This window comes from Battus philenor, unplaced genomic scaffold, assembly GCF_028537555.1.
Source record: "Battus philenor isolate CCGP_79_NKW_IND1 unplaced genomic scaffold, ilBatPhil1.0.hap1 SCAF_24, whole genome shotgun sequence".
Taxonomy (NCBI): Eukaryota; Metazoa; Arthropoda; class Insecta; order Lepidoptera; family Papilionidae; genus Battus; species Battus philenor.
The window spans coordinates 9327238-9348822 of record NW_027181687.1 but is presented as its reverse complement, the minus strand read 5'-3'; the positions used below and the strand labels follow the sequence as shown (position 1 = coordinate 9348822).

The 21585-nt window shown below is 33.1% G+C and overlaps 1 protein-coding gene across 1 annotated transcript in view; it reads right to left on the bottom strand.

Moving 5' to 3' along the window:
• LOC137924715 (pikachurin-like) overlaps window positions 1–21585 on the bottom strand; it is a 144531-nt gene that overhangs the window by 53005 nt on the left and 69941 nt on the right. The window contains exon 5 of the mRNA XM_068768132.1: window positions 727–928. Within this exon, the coding sequence (XP_068624233.1) occupies window positions 727–928 (202 nt within the window). The remainder of the gene's footprint in view (window positions 1–726; window positions 929–21585) is intronic.

Below are 21585 nucleotides of genomic sequence, written 5' to 3'. Positions count from 1 at the left end.
TATCGCTAGTGTTTTTTTTTTACAATATTTATTTTCCGCTTAAACTAAACACAGACAGTTGGGAGAGGGTTGCCGCTATTTGATACGGATCTTTTTTCTCCCAGCTGCGTGGCACGACAGCGTTTTATAATTTTTTATAACAATTTTTCTTACACAACTTTCTCTTAGGGGTAAATACAGCTAAAATTTATATATATTAACAATACAATTTGAAATACTCAATTACATATTAGTTGCTACATTATATAATTTCAAGTCGCTGCCTAAGCGCTACAGACCGTTAAATGCCTTGAGATTTAGGACAGTGTGCCGGGCCAACTCATCAAGAGATTCTGCTGTAGATTTTTTCTTGAGTAGGTCCTGTAAGCTGAACGGAGGTATATTAAGGTTTTCACATAAGGTCACGTGGTTACGTCTTTTGGATGCGAGTCGGGAGCAGTGTCTAAGTAAGTGGTCAAAAGTCTGTACTGTGGAGTCGTCACATGGTATACATACCTATGTACCTACATACCTATGTATTATGTACCTTCTTGGTAGGTTAGTAGTATCAGGTAGTATCATCAGTAAGTATATAGGCGCAAAAGACTGTAGAAATATTAAAAAAAGTTACTAAAGTCTAAAGTACTAAAGTTTTAGTGGACAAGAATTCTTTATTACTCTGAAACAGTAACATCAACAACAAGAAAATTTTCTCCCGAAACAAATATAATAAATATTATATCGTACCTCAATTCAACATGTCCGTTTCTCAGCAGCAAAGCCAGGTAATCTCCAGAGAGATCGTCGTGTTCCCCCGTAAGCAACAGTACACCTCTGGCGCGCTCTGGTCTGACCCGGATTCTTAACCTGACGCGCTTGTACGCGCCTCGCAGGGCGTGGAGGGCCAACCACGAGCTCCCGGAGAATCGGGGCGTGGAGATCTTCACATCTGTTAAAAAACATATCTAGTTATTTTCGATATTCGTTAACATGAATATATGGGATGTCCATAGTTTATTTACAAAGCACTGTGACGAACTGACAGTACGAAAAATTTTTATTGAAAAATATCTAATTAAATTTTTATAAACCGACATGTTTTTATAAAAAGCCGCAAAACGTTATCATCCCACCCATTGGAGACTTGATTTATGAGCAGTGGAAGTCCTAAATAATTGAAGTAAAAAGTGTGAATTATATAAATTGTATCTCGGGAATTGAATCTCTACCGCCAAACTGCCACTGCCCATTATGAGACATATCATTGTATTATTATTATATCTAAAATATTAACTTAACAACATATTCCGAACTCTACTATGCAGTTACATAATTTAATGTTCAGTGTCTTTATAAAATATAGAATTTGTCTTTTATCTACGGGTTTGTTCGGAACAGTAGAAAGTAAAATAAGAGTGATAAGACTACGTCTTAGTTATTTTTAGCAGTTTTTGACTATTTGGAAATATATAAATGTACTTAAAATAATACCTCGTTTATAAAATGTTTTATAAGCTTTATATCTACAAGAAAAGACAGCTTAGATGGTAGCTGTAGCAATGTACCAAAGTATTATGGTATTTGTTCAGTTTTCTTCTTTATTTTTTACAACACTTTGAGGTGTCCGGTAACAGAATTCGAATTTTAAATTCCATTTTCTCTATATTGTTTTTTTTTGTTATAAAAGAACATAGTAGGTACAAAATTTGTTTTGTTATTTCTGCGGGCTTATTAATCATGTCATTAAAGAAAAAATACCGCAGGTTCGCAATGTAAGTGTATTTAAAAGCCAATGATTCATATGCAATTGCGCGTCATCAGTTTTATTCTCGGTACAACATTTGACGGTTAAATGGTGCTGCAATTGAGAATCATACAAAACGGATATCGATTTGACGCTAAAAACAACTTATTAATCTAAGCGATCTATTTAAACAACCATAAGAACACAAATGCGGAATGTCACTTCCGTATAATTAAAAACATAAGTGTATTCATTACTAAAAATAATAACAATGGTATACAACGTTTTACAATATGATTTTTTTACATACAATAATTTGTTAATGGAATCAAGCGTTACCTTGCGGAAGTCCATCCTAAGTAAGAAAAAGACCAATATTTAGCCACTTCCGCACATGCAGTGGTAGTCGTGCAACAAAGTGCACCGCCCGCCAGCCCGCTGATAAATGCGTATGCGGCAAACAATGCGAATTACACAACTGTCACCGTTAATAATTATAAATATTGGTCCTTTTCTTACATACAATAATTATTTAATATTCGTCGTAAGACGTTGAATACGAGACGCCATATTCCTTTGTTCCACTCAGGTGTTTCACATCAATATATAGTTATAGTAAATGTATAACGTTTAAATATGAAGATTTCAATATACACACGATACCTTCTAAGCTCGCTTCTACAGCCTGACAGGGATTTATTGACTAAGATGTTGGCGCGTGTAATTTGTTCTGAGGATTAAATAGATGAATGATGTACCGTGGATTCGTAATTAATTGTGATGCTGTAGAGGATAGAAGATGCCGAGGATTAGTTTTATCTTATTGATGTTTGAAGGGTTTAATCGTTTATTCTTGATGTTAAGGCTTTACAGGTAATTTCTCTGGTTATATACAGCATAGATTTGTTTTCATCAAAACATGATTATTAGATCATATTAATACACACGGCTTTTGACAGTCTGTAGTCTCTACACCGGAACTACACTGCTATTTCAACTTGCCAATAAGCTGGACTATATTGAATAATTTCGTCCACGAACCTCTTCGTTTTTGAATAAATTTCTTAGAGGAATCCCGAGCATATTGTTATCAACAGTCAGTTGGTATTATCAATCTCTAAAAAAATAGAATAAATATACAGTTTTTTATGTTAATAGAAGTTTCAGAACACTTCATAAAATTTTGAATAAAGCTTATTATGCAATAATAAATATTAATATGAAAATATTTGATTACGTTATTCAAGTTAGCTAAGAGGAAGTTGTTAATGTTTCTTATATAGATAGTTTTACAATATTCATAACAACATAAACTAAAACTTAATAGCTTCGAAACAACAATTGAAGTAAGCCTCGGGAGGCCTCTTCGGAAAGCGGAGGCTTGTGTGGATTTTCTAGTGCGGATCGTTATAAAGCTTAGGTATACTTATGATAGTAGAAATACATTGAAGTAATTTTTAATAAAAACAATTAAGACAACCTTTTGAAATGCTTGCTATCAATGCTGGTATCAATAGGGGGATATACTATAATTGTTACGCTTGTCAGAATTAACGAAAGCAGTTCATCCTCTTGAAACTCATTTGTGAGCTATAGCAATCTTAAATAATGCACAACGTTTGAATTATACACCATTATGTCCCAGGAATCGACTCCGCGACCTAACATTGCAAGTCTTGGTCATCTACCTCTGGGCTACCATAGCTAAATGCTTCGTATACTAATTATTTATTTATGTATGTAGGAGAGGATTAGTTACTAAAAAATATAAATGTTTAGCACTTATATGTGTATGTTTTGTCTATATGTACACTTTTACTACCTGTTATTTATATATCCACTGTATTCATACTATGGTTGTCTGCAAGAAATTGCGTCGTGTGATAAGACCACCCATTATATTTTTTATTAGTAAGTAAAGAGTAAGTAAAATCAAATTAAATAAAATATACGCGTAGATCACTTACTCAAATATCTTTAATCTGGTAGTGGGTTCAATTTATTCGTAAACTTTGTTATCATCTAAAAAACTTTAAAACCGTGATAGTGATTTTTTAAGATTTTTACTTAATAGCATATATGTTATTGTACGTGAAAATTTACAGTCCCTAGACGTAAATGCATTTTAAAACCGTTAAATTCTACTTATTTTATTAAGCCTAGAGAAATGTATAACTATGTTAGCTATATATCTAGTGCTAATTTGGGTTATATTTTATGTCCCGGATAATTGGCTTTTGACAATATATTATAAGAAAATAAAATAAAATTTTATATATATAGATATGTATTATTAATAAATGCCTTTGGTACAAAATATTCATTGCTACTCCTAAACCGGCGTCTCGAAGAATGCAAGGTACTCGAATTATGTTAAGTGAGATCGAGTGTTCTCCGAGTTGCAGGCGCTGAGTGAATTCAGATGGGAGAAATGCGGAGGGTAGAAACGAGGGGGAGTTGTATGTACGTGGAGAGTTTATTACGGATATGACGTCACTTCTGTTCCTTGGTCAATGTATCGACGTTTTCTAAGCATTCACAGTAATATGTTTATATACTTAGTGGAGATTTTGATTAAGTATTTTAAATTTGTACGAAACGATATGTAATGATATCAGAAGTATGTTGTTAGTAGTAGTGGAAGGCATTTTGTATTTATAATCTTAAATGTTTAAAGGCCTCTTAGTGATTTAATATGATTTAATAATATTTATGTTACATGTATAATAATATATTGATTAAAAATAAATATTATTTTTTCTGTAGATAGATTCCGTTTTAATGGTTTCGACTCTTGCGACTTTGTTACCTATTGTTATTTTCTCTTAATTTATACAAATCTATAACCTATACTACTCATTCATTTTTATTTACTTACGCAGTGTGTACAGTGCCATCTATTTAAGAATAGATGGCATTGTACACACTGTTATTTCTGATTTTTAATTGACTACTTTTATTTTCATTAACTTATATAACTATGGTTTTTACTATCTAATAGAGCCAGGCGTTACCTTGCGTAAATCCATCCTAACTAAGCAAGGGACTAATATATAGCTATTTCCGCTATGCAGCAGTAGTCGTGCAATGAAGTGCACCGCTCGTAAACTTGCTGAGAAATGTGCGTGCTGCAAAAAATGCGAAACACAACTATCACCATTAATTCACTCAACACGTGTTTCACCCCTTCACAGGGCATCCTCAGGAGATGTTACACCGACCAGTGCCAAACACCGAGTGATTGTGCGCTTCATCACCGCACGCGCATTTATTAGCGGGCTGGCGGGCGGTCGACTTCATTGCACGACTACTGTTGCATAGCGGAAGCAGCTATATATTAGTCCCTTTTTTAGTTATGGTTTTTACCGTTAAAATACTATATTCCTGGCTAGTCTTTACCAGGTGTAGTGGAGCTGCTGTTCTTAGTCAGAACTTCGAGGGCTGTCCTTTCTATGAAAGCGAGGAGATGTAGCCTAAACGCCATATCGGAGAGAGCCTCCGGTAACGTGACGAGGTCTTATCTTCTATAAGCTAACTTCCATGGTCGTGGATCATCATATGGTAATTTTTCACTATTGCACTATCCAATCAGATAGCATGATCTTAGTAAAGAAAAAAGAAGTATGATAAGACTAATTAACTGCCAACTTTCAATGAAGAAGTATTACAAGAAGAAAATAAATTAATTGTTGTTCAACCTATGCATAACGTCGACCGTATGTCATTACGGCAGCAACTTTATTATTATTACCGTGTATGTACTTAGCAGACTAGTATCCAATATTCCTTTAAAGTGATCGCAGGTCGTTTCATTTCAAAATCAATACACATCTAAAAATGACGTATCGTATTTCACCAATTGTAAACCAATTTGATTTATTTTTTCCTTTTGTCTACTATTATATAGTATTTGTCTCTCGGTTTCTTATAATTGAAGAACACGTTGCAATGAGACTTTTAAAAATGTTACTTTATTGTGCTTATTTTATATCATGTACCATTGTTGGAGATCCTTAAGTAAATAAATAAATAAACAGTACGGTGTATTTTAATTACAGTATAAAAATAAAGAAGAAAAAATACTGTATATAATATAATATAAGTAAAAATAAAAGGAAGGAGGAGATAGGTAGACAAACATCAGTAGATAGTAGATAATAACGAATCGCAAAGTTGAAGTGAAGACAAAAAAATTAAGTTTGTCGGAAGACGTTGAATGCATGCTGCTTTTTAGCATACTTATTGGAAATCTATAGGGAACGATTATGTCCAGCGGTGGACTTAAATGATAACAATATATCTACAGATAGAGTAACAATCATTTCCTCATTGATTGCTTGTCACCTTGAGCTAATGACAATCTTAGATTTTTTTGCTGCAAAATTTTTAGTAGTTCCAGACCCATAAGTCTTCTATTCTTTTCTAAAACAGTTGTTATTACTTTTACCTTTCTTTTATCCATCGCACTTTACACATTTTATTCTTAATTTCTTGTTAAGAGAGCTAAGATTTTAGGACATTTTCGTCAAAAATAATTGCTCTATTCACGTCAAAAGCAATCCGAGCTAGTGATATTAAACAATCATGTACTAAACTTGCATAAACAGTGTAATTAGTAACTCCACTCTCCCACGCCGACACTTGTCACTTGAGAATGTTTACTTAAATGTTAACAAATAAGCGAACAGTAGAAATGCGGCTTAAGTTACGTAATTTACTTTACATGTATACGCTATGAATTGTTACCGTATTAGATTACAAAGTTAGTATTCCTTTGTGGAGGTATTAAGATAAATGTTCAAGGAGTTTTTCTTAACATTTGAACATGCTTCTTGCATAGTTCTAGAACAATGACTGTTGTAGAATAGTATACAGGTGATTAGTTAATTAATATAAAATCTTTAACAGTGTAAATGTAGATCTCATTTGCTTTCAATTGTTACGTACGTTACACCCTATCCAAAAATAATTAGTGTAATAGATAATAAGCAACGTAAAAAGCTTTTTGAAAATTAGTATTATTTAAAAATTAAAGTTATTTATTGTTAATTATGTATATCTGTAGAATTTGTAATTCTAGAAGTTATAAGGTTTTCGTATTCCAACAGAAAAAATAAATATCTTATAGTAATCAATTGAAGTACGTTATATTTTAGAGTAAAGCTTTTTGCTGATAAATGAGCTTAATATACATTCACTCCTTTAAATCTTTAACACCTAGAACTGATCACCATGTGGCGACTTTCTCGCCGATTTAATGTTGAACATTCAATAATCCGTGTCACTCCTTTACGGCGCTTTTTGAAGCAATCGACCCGCTTTAGAATTATCAAGATGCTTGATTTTTTTGCGGATTTATGCAATATATGATACGTGTTTTAAACATTAAAATGTCGTGTTCATAAATGATGTCTATATACTGTTATTCAAGTTAAAAAGTAATACATTAGAAGTTATTGTTTGCCAGAACAAAGCCCTATGGGTAACTTAATATAAGCGTTGAAAATAGTTCTCCAGCCTTTATCAAAGGCAGTCCGTTCGTAATAGCATTACAGGTAACTCATAGCTCAGCTCTGATGATAGATTTTACGCCTAGATGTTATTTCTTTGCAACAAATATAATGCTTAGTGTGACGCTGTGCGGATTTTATTTTCAAGACCCCTTTCTGACCTCCGAACATTAAAGTACAAGTCATCGACAACTATTCTAGTTATATTACATCAAAGCGGAAGACAATATCCCGTAACCCTTTGTGAGATTACACAGGTCAGGCATTGTAAATTATTTATTAACAAATAAATATATTACGGAACTATAACAAGAATTAATAACATTTTTATTTTATAACAATTTAGAAAAAAGTGATTTGTTTTGTGTAATTGAGACACTATCATTGATATCCTGAAACTATAAGGGGGAGTGGAAAGTGATGTCGTTTCTGTCGACATGTTTTACAGAAAAACCCTTTTATACTAGATGGCCATAAGTTGTTGATAACGAAGGTGAATATACTGTTGATAAGAAATAAAGACTTGTTAAAAATGCAGTTGTGTTTATTTAACTTAATAAAGCGACTTTATTTTCCGGTCAAATACAAATATTAGCAATTTTGACGTGATTGTATCTAATTTAAATGTAGTTTGCAATCGTGTACGTTGCCATATTGAAATTTGCGACCGTTACTTTGTAATCGTGTATTTTATCGTATAATTTCCGGCGATGTATATTTTAAGACAGTGTTTCTCGACGTGAGGTCCACGCCCCATAGCAGGGCAATTCTTCGACGAGTTTAACCCTTTCGTATGATTATAAACATAATATATGTTACATAGCATAAGAATTTTAAGGTTGGGCACGGTACAAAAAATGTTATAAAATGGTTTACAGTTTACTTTTTTTACGGCGTCAGTAGACTTCCCAATAAGTGGACTGATGGGATAACTAAGTTGCAGGAAGTCGCTGGACGCCAGCGCAAGGCTGGTCAATGTTATGGGAGGTTTACGCCTTGGAATGGGTTTTTATCGGCTGGCATGATGATGATACTAGAATACGTTTAAAAAACTGTGTTGATTTTCTTTGGTAAAAAAATAAATTGTTAAACTTTCATACGTCAACATAGGTATTTGATTTACAAGAATGTAGGTCAGTTGAATTGTATCGAACAGCACTTGATAGAGAACACCCAGCGGACATTACTTCGGTCCGTGAAGAAATTTATTGAAGTACAATTTACTTTCGAATTCCATCTATTATTTCAAACTTGATTGCCCATGATTGTATCTTTTATTTCGGCGTTCTTTTTTATGATATAATAAATTCAAATTATTTTATACAAAATCGTGTTTTCAATTATCGTAAATTTTAGACAATAAGAATTTCCATGATAAGAATCTCAGGTTATATGTTGTATATAAAACATATTATATATTGGTTTCTATAGACAATGCGAACCATCTTAGAAAAAACTATGCAGTTATCTTAAATGACAATATATTTTATTATATTAAATTAGGGGGACCGAAAAGTAATGTCGCTTTAAGTTAAATTTACACGACTACATTTTTAACAAGCTTTTATTTCTAATCAACAATATATTCACCTTCATTATCAACGACTTTTAACAATCTAGTATACAAATTTTCAATGCTGGACCGACGAAGATCAATCGGTTTTACTGTGAAATCTGTCGTCAGAAACGACATTGCTTTCCGGTCTACCTAATATATATATATATATATATATATATATATATTATATATATATATATTCTTTCTCTTTTATTTCTGTCTACCTAATATATATATATATATATATTATTATATATATTATATATATATATTCCGGTCTACCTAATATATATATATATATATATTATATCAACAACTTTGTTTTCCTCAGATATAATGGACATAGGGATAATAGACCAAAACGATAATTAATTTTTGATTGTTTATTACAACTTACCATCTGATAATCTCATGATATTTTTTTCTATAATATCACAGTAAAAGTAAAAAATCTTGTTTATTAATAATTTATTTTAAACTGTTCGTCCTTTTTATTATTATTTATTTACGAAGCTTTTAATATAACTTTTCTGTTTTATTAATTCATGAACGTTTAGATATAATTTAACATAATTATGGTCTGGGGCTGTGTGCCTATAAATAAGCAAACATATTTTAAGTTGTGCTATGTTATAATGGAAATAATGTAAACTTACATATTTTTCTGTTAGCATGCGTCGGTTTTTCAGCGCCTTGACGCCTTCTGCGAGACATAGGCCTCCCTCAAAAATACCTATGGGGGATATACTATTGTCGCCACACTTAGCAACCGGATTGTCGACCGCAGTATGGTATTATGTCACACAGAGTACACTGCTGCACATCCTTTGAAAATTTGTATGTGAGAAGGTGCAATTCTTTACAACTAATGTATAAAGTGTGATTAATATAAGATTTTATCCTGATAATCGAACTTGTGACCTATGGTTGCAATTTTTAGTCCATTGCCGCTGAGCTGAAAGTTATCTTAAAATGTTGAATAAACAAATTTGATCTTATCTTTAAAACTTTTTTTTAGTTTTTTTCTCTTTTATGTTTTTTACTTATGTCACCTACTTTCATTTGGTTATCTCTGTAGCGCTCAAATGGTAACGTGGTAGAAAATGCGTGTACGTGTGAGTAAAAAAAGACCTTTCTACCTATCTTCCTTTTCGTTTGTTTTCGTCCTAACTTTTATTGCTTGTTTCAAGGTTTTTACAAAACATTCGGTATTCCAATAAATAATAAAAAGTACGGATAGTTTTTCACAACCCTATTCGATATTAAAGAATGCAGGAACCCTCTATTGTGTTACAGGAATAGGAGGGTGGCTGATCTATGAGCCGCAATAAAAGAGGGGCCGTGCACTCAATGAAAAATTGCGCGCAGGAGAAATTTAGTTGTAACATATTTTTCAAGGGGTTCGACAAATGTTTTCACTCGTACGACTGCCCTGACTCAGCGGTCAAGTGTTTTTAGAGCTGGATCTATTTACTTTACACTTTCTCTACGTAAAAAGCAAATGATATAAAAACAACTAAAGTATAAACGATCCATATCTTCACTTAAATTTGTCGCGTTTTTTAAACTTTTTTCATCATCATTTCAAGCGTATCCATTTCTGGACACAAGCCTTCACCATATATTGCCAAAAGAAATAGAAGCGGCCTTAATTAAGCGTTTTAATGGGAACTTGAAAAGATCACCGATTTAGACATTATTGCGTAAAGACAAAGATGTGATGCAGTAATGATGATGATCTTAAATATTTTTATTTTTAAATATATTATTGTTTGGTATACTTAAATCTCAAAAGTCTGGTCTCTGACATGCTCCATATATTACAAACTGCAGATTATTTTTTACTCCGAATGAAATCGTATACGTTTTTCTTTCAAGATACTCGATTACTTTAACAAAATAATCTTTATTCACAGATTTTATTATTTGCGTTCTCATTTTTTTCTTTTTTAATGAAAATTTTCATTCATCACATTTATTCTTCACAAATCCTTTCACTTCTTTATTTTTTTCCTAATCCTTACATTCATCACCTAACTTTCGTCTTCCTTCCAAAATATTACAGGTTTATATTTTTACATTTACATTCTCTTATAATTTTATTTACACTTTTCTATTTTCACATTATATTTATCACAGATTTAAGTATTTATCTTGACTAGTTTTATACACTTTGGTTTTTTGTCTTCTTGTTCCTTTTAATGGTCTCTCCTATGACCCTTCTGCAGTATTCTACAAAGTTTCTGCAACTCTACTTGTAGTTCATAAGTGATGCGATGTTCCTTACTTCGACCCCGTGCTGTAACCGAAACTGTTAATCTGTTCTTGTTGCGCCAAATACGGGACAGCCGGATAAAGATAGATAGAAATATTGCTAGTGTTTCTTCCGTTACTTCTCCCGTTAACGCTTTCCGAAGTGATAATAATGATATTAGCTGGACAATAGCAAATCGAGCAAGTTGAACTTTGGTCCAAATCAAGCGAGGTCTCCTCGTGGAGACCCTTGTACCTAGTATCTCCATGAACCACTCACGGAAGCAATCTAAGAGCTTGGCGACCTCCCAAGCCCGTAAAATTATACCATGTAGCGCCCAGAACCGAAGCTCCCAATTCTGCTACCACAAACTGGTATAATTTTTGATAGAAATTTTAACAAATACCGAAAAAAAAGTTTTTTTCGGTATTTGTTAAAATTTGTTTACACATTGAAGAAGTACCTATAGTTAAATGAAATATCTTGATCTATAATATTTAGTTTCTAGTTCTATTGATGTAGTAACAGTGTTTAGATAATTTGAGTATCGGTTAAATTTGTAGTCGAAATCTTTTGATATATCTCAAAAGTATGGTCAAAAAATTTCAATCCCCGATCTTGTCATTAAATACTATAATATCGATAATATGTTTATTTCGTTGAATTAATATTCATAGCAAATTACTCATTTAAAATCTAATACTCATTTATAATAAACTTCTAAGGTTTCCTTTAATGAATAGCGTTAGCTAACGCACGTGGGAGTTTCCAATTAAGGTTTAATTTATTAAATTATGTGAAGCAGTAAAACGAACAGTTATAGCTTAAAGGTTGATCCGGAATTAACTGGTTGCAGGTTCGATTACTGGCGTAGCCCATATTTTGCACGAACAATATAGAATGATTGGACTTAAGTATTTAATGGAATCAGGCGTTACTTCGCGGAAGTCTATCCTAAGTAAGAAAAGGACCAATATTTAGCCACTTCCGCACATGCAGTGGTAGTCGTGCAATGAAATGCACCGCCCGCCAGCCCGCTCTGTGTTTGGCACTAATCGGTGTAACCTAGCTCCTGAAGATGCCTCGTGGAGGGGTGAAACACGTGTTGAGTGATTTAGTGGTGGCGGTTGTGTGATTCGCATTGTTTGCCGCATGCGCATTTATCAGCGGGCTGGCGGGCGGTGCATTTCATTGCACGACTACCACTGCATGTGCGGAAGTGGCTAAATATTGGTCCTTTTCTTACTGATTGGACTCAGGTATAGGTAAAAGCTCTAAGCGAAAAGCTCTTTATAGCTCATTAGTCAGCAGAACAGATTACTATATGATTACCTCAACTCACAAACAAGCTTGGACAGCAGAGTTCTCTGTGTACTAAAATAGCACACTGCTATCGCTAACCCGCCTGCCAAGTGTGGTGATCATGGTATATCTGCCCATAGATATCTTTGGACGAAGCCTATAACTTGCAGTGGGCATCTATGGACTGAAATGACAACGACAATTTTTCAATCATCCTGTACAGTAATCGTTTTGAAGTCATCATCATATCAACTGATGACGCCCTTTGCGAGACAAAGGCCTCCCCCCAAAGTCGAGATGCCCAAATCCAATGACTTCCCTCCACCTTAACAATGGCGTTAGTCCACCTAGTGGGGGGCAGGGGGGAGGGGTATACTCACGCTCCGAAATTGCACGCATCCAGCTATATCGCGACCATAACTAAGTAGTCTGTTCACCCAGGGGAGCCACGAAATACATTACATTAATTTATTTTTTCTATTGGAATGCAATAGTCCAATCTGGCAGTATAGTCTACAGGGACAGATAGTAAATAATAATTAATTTCAATATGTTTGAATCAGAATTTATGTAGAACTTTTCTTTTCTTTCTGTATCATTATAACCTTTTTTATTTATTCTTAAAAACATTGAATTTTATGCTGTGCATTGATTCACAGCTAATGAACTATACTTTCACTCCTTTAAAGCTTTTATAACTGTAACCAATCACCCTGTATAATATGTTTATTGCTGACACACAACGAAGAAACCTAACGCGAGGTAAGAAAAACACGGCGGTGAAAAACAATGTGAGACTAACTATAATAAGTAATTTTATTTAAAAGCGTGCTTGGGCACCTAGTCGTTGCACGTGTACAAAGGTTTCACTGAATGCTCTTAACCAAGTACGCGTTTTCAATTAAGGTTTAATATAAGCGACATGGGAGAACGTGGCGGTTATAATTTAACAAGTTAATGGCTGTAATACGTAAGTTCACGTGATTTACTCACGCTTTAATTGGTAGATGTTTATGTAAGTTATACACTGTTATTGATTACGTTGCTTTAGTTAATGTAAGTACGAGCAGTGGTAGCCGAGCAGTAGGGAACTAAGACTTGTGAAGGTATGTCGCAGTAATGTCATTTTCTTAAGTTAAATTCACACGACTATATTTTTAAGAAGTTTTTATTTCTAATCAACAACAACCTTTTGCCATCTAGTATACAAATTTTCAATACCGAAGCGGTAAAAATCAATCGGTTTTTCTGTAACATATGTCGACAGAAACGAAATTACTTTCCAGTCTCCCTAATATATAATTCACACTTTGTGCATTGATTATATAGGATTTTCACTACTCACATAACAAGTTTCCATCGGTAGGCTACCACCACACCATACTGCAATCGCCGTATATCCACCATTAAAAATCTTTGGGAGAAAATTTTGCCTTACAGTGGGCGTTTAATAGCTAAAACGACGTTAAAAGTAAAATTGATTGATGTGATGATTGCATTGTTGTATGTGTTGCCTTAAGATGAAAGTCAAAACCAATGTGTGTTACCAGTGATGATATATGGGTACCACACTGAGTCTCATTGGCAAGATCATAGTCCTTCAAAGGATCATACAGAGAACTAAGCTTGGTATTTCTCTACGAGATTGAGTTTAGACAGAAATATCGAGACCCGTTACTATGTAGCTGACATAGCTCAGCAAATTGGAAACCTTAAGATTTATGGCGGAGCAACGCAGACATATGAGCTTACGTAATCGTAAAGATAATTGGATTTTATTAAACCACCAAATCGTCTGATGGTGAAAGATGAAATATCTAGACTCGGTAGGTATTTTATTCTGATCCTGAAGATACTTGGATTACAATTAGTGGGATATAAGGAAGCCAGAAACGCTTGGATTACCTCCGAGGAAACTGCACAGTGTAAGGTTGGTAGTGAGTTGTTTTTCTACTCGTCTTATAGAGAAACAAAACTTGTATGTTTATATAACCATTATTTCAGCCATATGATTTCCACTGGACATCTAGTGCCTTCAAATTGGTAAGTCGAAGAGGCTGTATGCAAGTTACCGGTAAGTTCAGCCTAGGACTAGGCTACCTACCGGACCTATTGGAAATATATGAGGAGTGCCTATGTGCAGCAGTTGTTTTACTACCTTGTACATCCTACACTGTACCTGCAATGTTTTGATATCGGTTTTATCATTAAAGATAGATATATCCGTGACACGAACATCAATGAATAATGAATAGGTAAAAGCTGTTATATAAGGGTGTGATCTATATTCAGCTAGAGTTCAATATTTTTAAAATATAGAAAATTTAAATGTTTCTCATATTTAAATCTGAATTTTATGATGGTATAATAATTATATCTTAATGCGTATTTACAACATGTGTAAATCTATACATCATGCATACTGAAGTATTTTAATCTGACGCCTACTTAGCAGTTATATACAAAATAAGATGCTCATTAGCGTGTGAAGGTACTCCATACTCGTTATTCGTCAATTATAATGCCTTTCCAATTATCGCGACATCCCTTTATAACTCAAACTTGATACAATAATTCGAAGGACTCTTGTGCGTTGTTGAACTCTTAAAAGGGAATTATAACGAAGGTCTCGACGTACTTAAATGTAAGGAGGGTGCTGATTTAAATCGATTGAAGGAACAGAAAATATTCACTTGATTTTAGGTTGGCTTTCAAGGTTATATCGATTTGCTTAATAATAATCTTTGTCTATACAACTGTATTATAGATGCCAGAGTTTTACCATTTTTTTAAATAATAATTCACTAATTATTTTATGATTTCATATACATTTAAGAATAATATTTTTCTTTAATAAAAACATTTGGTGAATAGAACATTTAGTAGTAGTAAATGCGACCGCTGTTAGGACCGAAAGGTTCCCGTTGACGTGGCGTTGGTTCCCCTTCCACTAGGTTGGCTGACGACGTAATTAAGGATGGTTAATCTAGGCGATCTTTGCAAGAGTTTTATGCTTTTCATTAGCCAACTAGCGGTTAAAAAGTAGCAGAAAAATACGTCATATTAAGTAACATTTTTTTTTTGAGATTAAAAAGTTTCACGTTAATTAGTTTTATATTTAATTAAGTTCCTTTAAGCCACCTATTTCCATCTTTGACGAAGCCTGAAAATTTAGTTCTTCACCTTCTTCATATCAGCTATCAGACGTTCACTGCAAGGCATAGGTCTCCTCGAAACTTTACCACGATGACAGGTCACACGGGTTATGCGTCGAGCGAATTCTCACGACCTTAACTTATAGTACATATATAACATATAGTTATATAGTTTCTAATTATTTTTCACTTCTAATACTTCTACCAGCTATAAAGGTGAATTTAATGTTGCAGGCATTTTCTGGAAATTATACTTATGGATGGCGATAGAGATATGATATAAGGAATGGAAAAGAAAAATGTATAAGATATATATTTAACTACAACACAATCACATACATTTTCATTTATATATGTTATCATAGGATTAATTATTATTTACTCGCTGTTACTGCAGACTTCGTACTGTCAGAAGTTATTGAACGTATGCATTCCAATTGAGTTTCAAAATGATAACTTTATATTGGATGAACAAAAATGGGTGTAAGACTTTAAAAGTCTTTTGGTGACAAATGTGCTATACATTCACCCTATTTATAGCTTTTACATCTATAACCAATAGCTTTGTATATAACAAGGAATATGTTTTAATTTTTATATGATTCGTATACGTTTATTTCAGTCGAATAATAGTTGAATTTAGCAAAGTTTACGATTTTCACTTGGCGAAATCTTTGAAATCCCACTAGATCCGCTAAATCCCGTAACTGCCTGAACTGCGGATAGCCGTGAAATTGTAAAAGTTACGTGTCTACACGATGCCCTCGAGTGTTCCTGCAATTGCGTTGTAGCGTCGGAAACACGACTTTAGCTGCAACTTTGAATGCTCGCTGAAAATAGAATTCTGCGGTTTTGAAATTATCAAACGAGTTTACTTTCTTTTTATTTAAATTGGTGACTTACAAATAACTGCTATAATATAATGTTGTTTATCAATATACACATATAGTAATGTATTTATTTGTGAACTCATAAAGTCTATATATTCGCAACACTTTTGTGCCATGCCTCACCTTAGCGTTTTTTTAATTCTTACACTCCCCTATGTAATATACATAATATTTTTATTAAAACGAATAGATTAAACTCCAGTCCGCTTTCGAATTACCCTTAACAATCAAATTGCCCCACTTTTGGGCGTGGGCTCCATGTTGTGAAACCCTGGTCTATATCATTAACCACTTCAGTAGGACGTTCATAGTTGGACATTGCCCTCTCTCATAAGGAAGCTATACAATTCTTGGTAAAATGTCATTACAAATCATGTTTTTTGCACTTTAGTGGAGTCCATAGTTTGTGTATATCTATATATATGATTGGACGGAATGAATGATTTTATTCCCAGGATATTTTTGTTTAATAACCATTGCATTCTTTTACCGTTTGTAAGCAACTATTTGTTTATTTTGATATGATAGGTATATGTTATTGTCATAGCATTATCGCTAAAACCTAATACAGGTTTGGGATACTGGATCCAGTCGCAAACCCATGTAAGCATATAAACTTGTATGCATTTTTATATGTTTACAACGATATTGTTGCAGTAAGATATTTATGTAAAATGAAATGAGCATGTCAATCATTGAGCAGTGGTAACCCAGTGGTGGTGGACTGAGATGTGCGATCGTAGGTCGTGGGTTCAGTTCCTGGGATACAGTCTTATACAATTCATACTGTGTATAAAATATAAAAGATTGCCACCGTTCACAAACAAGTTTTCAGAGGATGGGCCGCAGCATCCTTTGCGTATCGTAATATTAAGTTGCAATCGCTAACCCACATACCAAGCGTAGCGATTATGGTATATCCCATAGATATCTTTGGGGGAAGCCTTTACCTTGCAGTGGGCGTCAATGGGCTGCGAGTCTTTATATTTAGTAATATTCGAATATTATTTTATTAAAAACAAGCTGACCAAACAAAAATTTCTAATGGATTCAGGCGTTACTTTGCGGAAGTCCATCCTAAGTTAAAAAAGGACTAATATAGAGCTACTTCCGCTACGTAGCAGTTGTCAGTATTGCACTCGGTGTTTGGCATTGATCGATGTAACATTACTCCTGAGGATGCTCTGTGAAGGGGTGAAGCACGTGTTGAGTGATTTAACGGTGGTAGTTGTGTAATTCGCATTGTTTGCCGCATGCGCATTTATTAGCACGCTGGCGGGCGGTACACTTTATTACACGACTACTGCTACATAGCGGAAGTAGTTATATATTAGTCCTTTTTTTACCAACAAAAATTATCGTTAGCTATGAACAATCAAAATTAACCTCAAAGCGAAATACGCAGTATCAAAAGTCATCATTATAACTATTTTTTTTTACTTTATTTTTTTCCACAAGTAAGAAAACACATAAAAGACCATATTAAAGTCATTTTCAAGTCATGGAATTACTACGGAAAATAGGGATTCCTTAAGATATATAGATAAATATAATAAAATGGACGGTGGACGTTAAAGCAAATAGCACTTTTAGCCTTAGACATTAAGATTGAAAATTAGTTAGCATTGTTCAGGAGAACAGACCCCTCATCCCACTAATTGTTAAGAATCACTCAAAACCTGCTCTAAGGTCTTCAACGTGTGCTATTTCAATTTCGAGTGGTAAAATCTGCGGGGTAAAAAGCAACGTACAATGAACCAATGGGGATGAATCGACTGCAGTTTTCAGCAAAAAAACATGAACAAAGGGAACGCGCGCCAACGATTGCAACGTGGGTACTTTGAAAGTAATATTCTGTTCAAATAAAAATGTATAAACCAAAACCGTGTACGAGTTTTAGTATTCTGGAATATTCTGGAATATTATACTTACTCTCCTATTGTGCGTGGCCAGTTGTACGTTTGAATTTACATTGAATATGTTTTTTTATATTCATTTTGACACAAGCCAATTGGTGAATTTTCACATGGTAACGCTTATAACTTTGATGTCGATAACGTTAAACAATCTATTATCTTTAGCAGTATTTTTCAACCTTTAACCTTTCTAAAAATTTTACGACCTTCAATGTAACATATATACTTTGTATATTAAAGCCAAAGGCTTAAACTCATGTCCACTTTCTGCCCTCTTTAACAGTGAAACTGTTTCCCTGTGTGGCATGGGCCCCCTCGTTTGGGAAACCTTGGTCTATTTATTTATTTAATATTCTTTTCTGTACACGCTAGGATACATATAAATACTTTCATTATAATATATAAAAAAGTACAAAGAGCGGTCTTATCACACAAGACAATCTCTTACAGACAACCATAGTATGAAAAAAGTAAAATTTATAGTGTTAATTTCTTTTACTCATATAGTTTATATATAGTTCATATATATTTCTTTAGGAAACGATAAATATGGTTACAGTCGAAGTGCTTTCCGCCTTATGGTGATAGATTTTATACAAAGACGTCTCCATAAAGCGATGATGCAGGAACATCTAATGGGTTTTACTCGTAGTTGATATATTCCAGCGCTTCTGGAATATATATGTCTGCAGGAACCATTACATTTAACGCCATTCACTTCTGTTTTAATTATAATCACCTGATATCCTCTGCCGTCAAATGGCAGAAACCTTTTATATAGGCTAAATTATTTTCGCAATTAGCATTAATTTTACAATTTATGTCAGTATTTACTACTCACTTATTTTTTTATCTGTGCGTTTGACCAATGCGAGCTTGTACTTTTATTCCTGCTTTACTTTTTATTACCTAGTATCAATTATTATAAATTACTATTTGTACATTGCTAATTATCTGCTCTTACTTATTTTTCCTTTATTTACATTTCATTTTTATTATCTGTATCTAAACATATTTACTCATTATATCTATAATGTTGTTTACATTGCGGTCTGTATTTTAAGAGCTAACACATACAGGTCCTATGAGCTATAACTTTAGATCACAGGCTTATGGTGACGACAAGGTATCGACAATGGGTGTAATTAATTAATTTGTAAAGAATTTTATACCATAACATTGATCGTGAGTCCGTAAAAAAGTTTTATTAAATATTGTTATAACCCTTGCAAAGGTATTTTTCACATGTCAAATAGGTAAGTTTGTTGAAACTCAAACTTAACTTTTAACAGCCTTAAAAGATTCAAGTAAATATAGTTTATGTTAAAGCAAGTGAAATGAAACATTAACAATTTTAAAACTGAAGATAAAAGCATCGCCACAAATAGCCTTACATTTCCGCACGCCACCGGCATTGCAGCATAAGATTCGTATTCGCTTTTCACGATCATGTAATATCCGGAAACAATCCGAAGGCACACATCAAGCCGCAGAGTTCTAGATTGAACAAAGTGCTTACTCTGTAAAGAACTTTTTTCTTTTTCTTCTTTTAAACATGAGATGTATGTATTGCAAATAGCTTTTATTTGACTTCCAGATGTTTAATGTGGTTTTAACATTTATTGCTATTCAAAGTAATTAATAAAAAGTGTAATTTTTTTCCACGTTTTTTTATTTATTAAATAGATGTCCTTCCCTATACAAACTTAGTAAACGCCCCCTCAACTCCCGTTGCAAGTGGAATTTCGATAAATTAAATTCTTAGCTCACTTCTTCTCTATTAAAGAAAAATACTTATTAAATTTCAATTTATTAACCTTAAGGGTTTTGAAGATATCGTGATGAATCAGTACGTAGGTATAATAATGTTTTGTTTGTCCGCAAAAACATCCAAAATTATTTTAAAAACAGAATGGACGGTGTAGGAATAGGAAGGTGTAAAAATAATCTGTACACTCCTAGTTTTCGTCTCCAAAAAATAAATAAACCGTTTGTGGCACAGGTTATACGTATATACGTACCATAAAATTCCGTAATCAATTTCAAATCTGCCACTGGAGAGATTAATAACCAATATTAAAAAATATTATTGAAAAAAAAAGTATATTATTCTATCCAAAAAGAATATTGATGTCAATGCGTAAAATTAAATGTTGTTGATGCTCGATTGGAAGCTAATTATTGTCAAGCAGTCGTTATGAAAACAATATTTGTGAAGAGCAGCTGTTGAGTTTCTCGTAGTTGCTTCCTGTAGAGACAACAATGCTGATATTCTATGTTGATTGACGAATCGAAAGTACTTGTTACCTATTTGAATAAAGAATATTTTTATTTTATTTGATATATGTATGGTTGATCGAACGATTTGGTTGATCGAAATGTGTGAAACTTTTTTTCTTGGCTCATTTACGTATTTAATATTATAATGTATAAATCAAACATTGGTTTAAAAAGAGCAACTGTTGGATTCTGGCCGACTCTTTTCAGCAGATGAGCATTCCAAATTAGAGGCAGTTTACTGTTTATAACATTATATGTAAATACTTACTTGAATAAAGATATTTTGAATTTGAATTGTGAATATATGTAGAAGCAGTAAACCATATTGGTTTATACTGGGTCCTAATTAATTTGGTATCTTTACATCTTCTCGGTCATTGCGTTTGTCAAGTTAAAAATGTTAGGTTCGCAACTAAATTCTTTTTTTTTTAAGGGTGACTTTGAAGTCAACTACATAGAGATGACAAATACATTGAATATAAATGTGGATAGGACATTTGTTAAAATATTTTAACTAATATTTTAAAATCGATTGATTGTGGTAATTAAATAATCAAATAAATATAACGCTTATTTAAAATGTTGTTAATTTATATCAATTGTATATCAAATTAGAGTGTGATTGGTTATAAGTATAAAAGCTTGTAAGGTGTGAATCATTCTATATAAAGTGGTCATTCTGAAATATGTTTCAATATATCTTTTTCTCTATTGAAAAGACAGTAATTTTGGCAGTAACAGGTCTACTTAGATAGGGTAGTGAACAATAATTAATTTAACATTTAAAAATTTGAATTTCGAAAACGCTTTTTCTTACTATACTATCAATACGTTATTAAATATTTCTAAAAGTTATTGGTTTGAAAGGGTGTGACATTAATAGACAGCAAATGAGCTATATATTCAAACCTTTGATGCTTTTGTACCTATTTCCCATGACACTGTATACCAGACAGATCTACAGTTAAACCGCAATTGAGTAAACGTACGATTATAT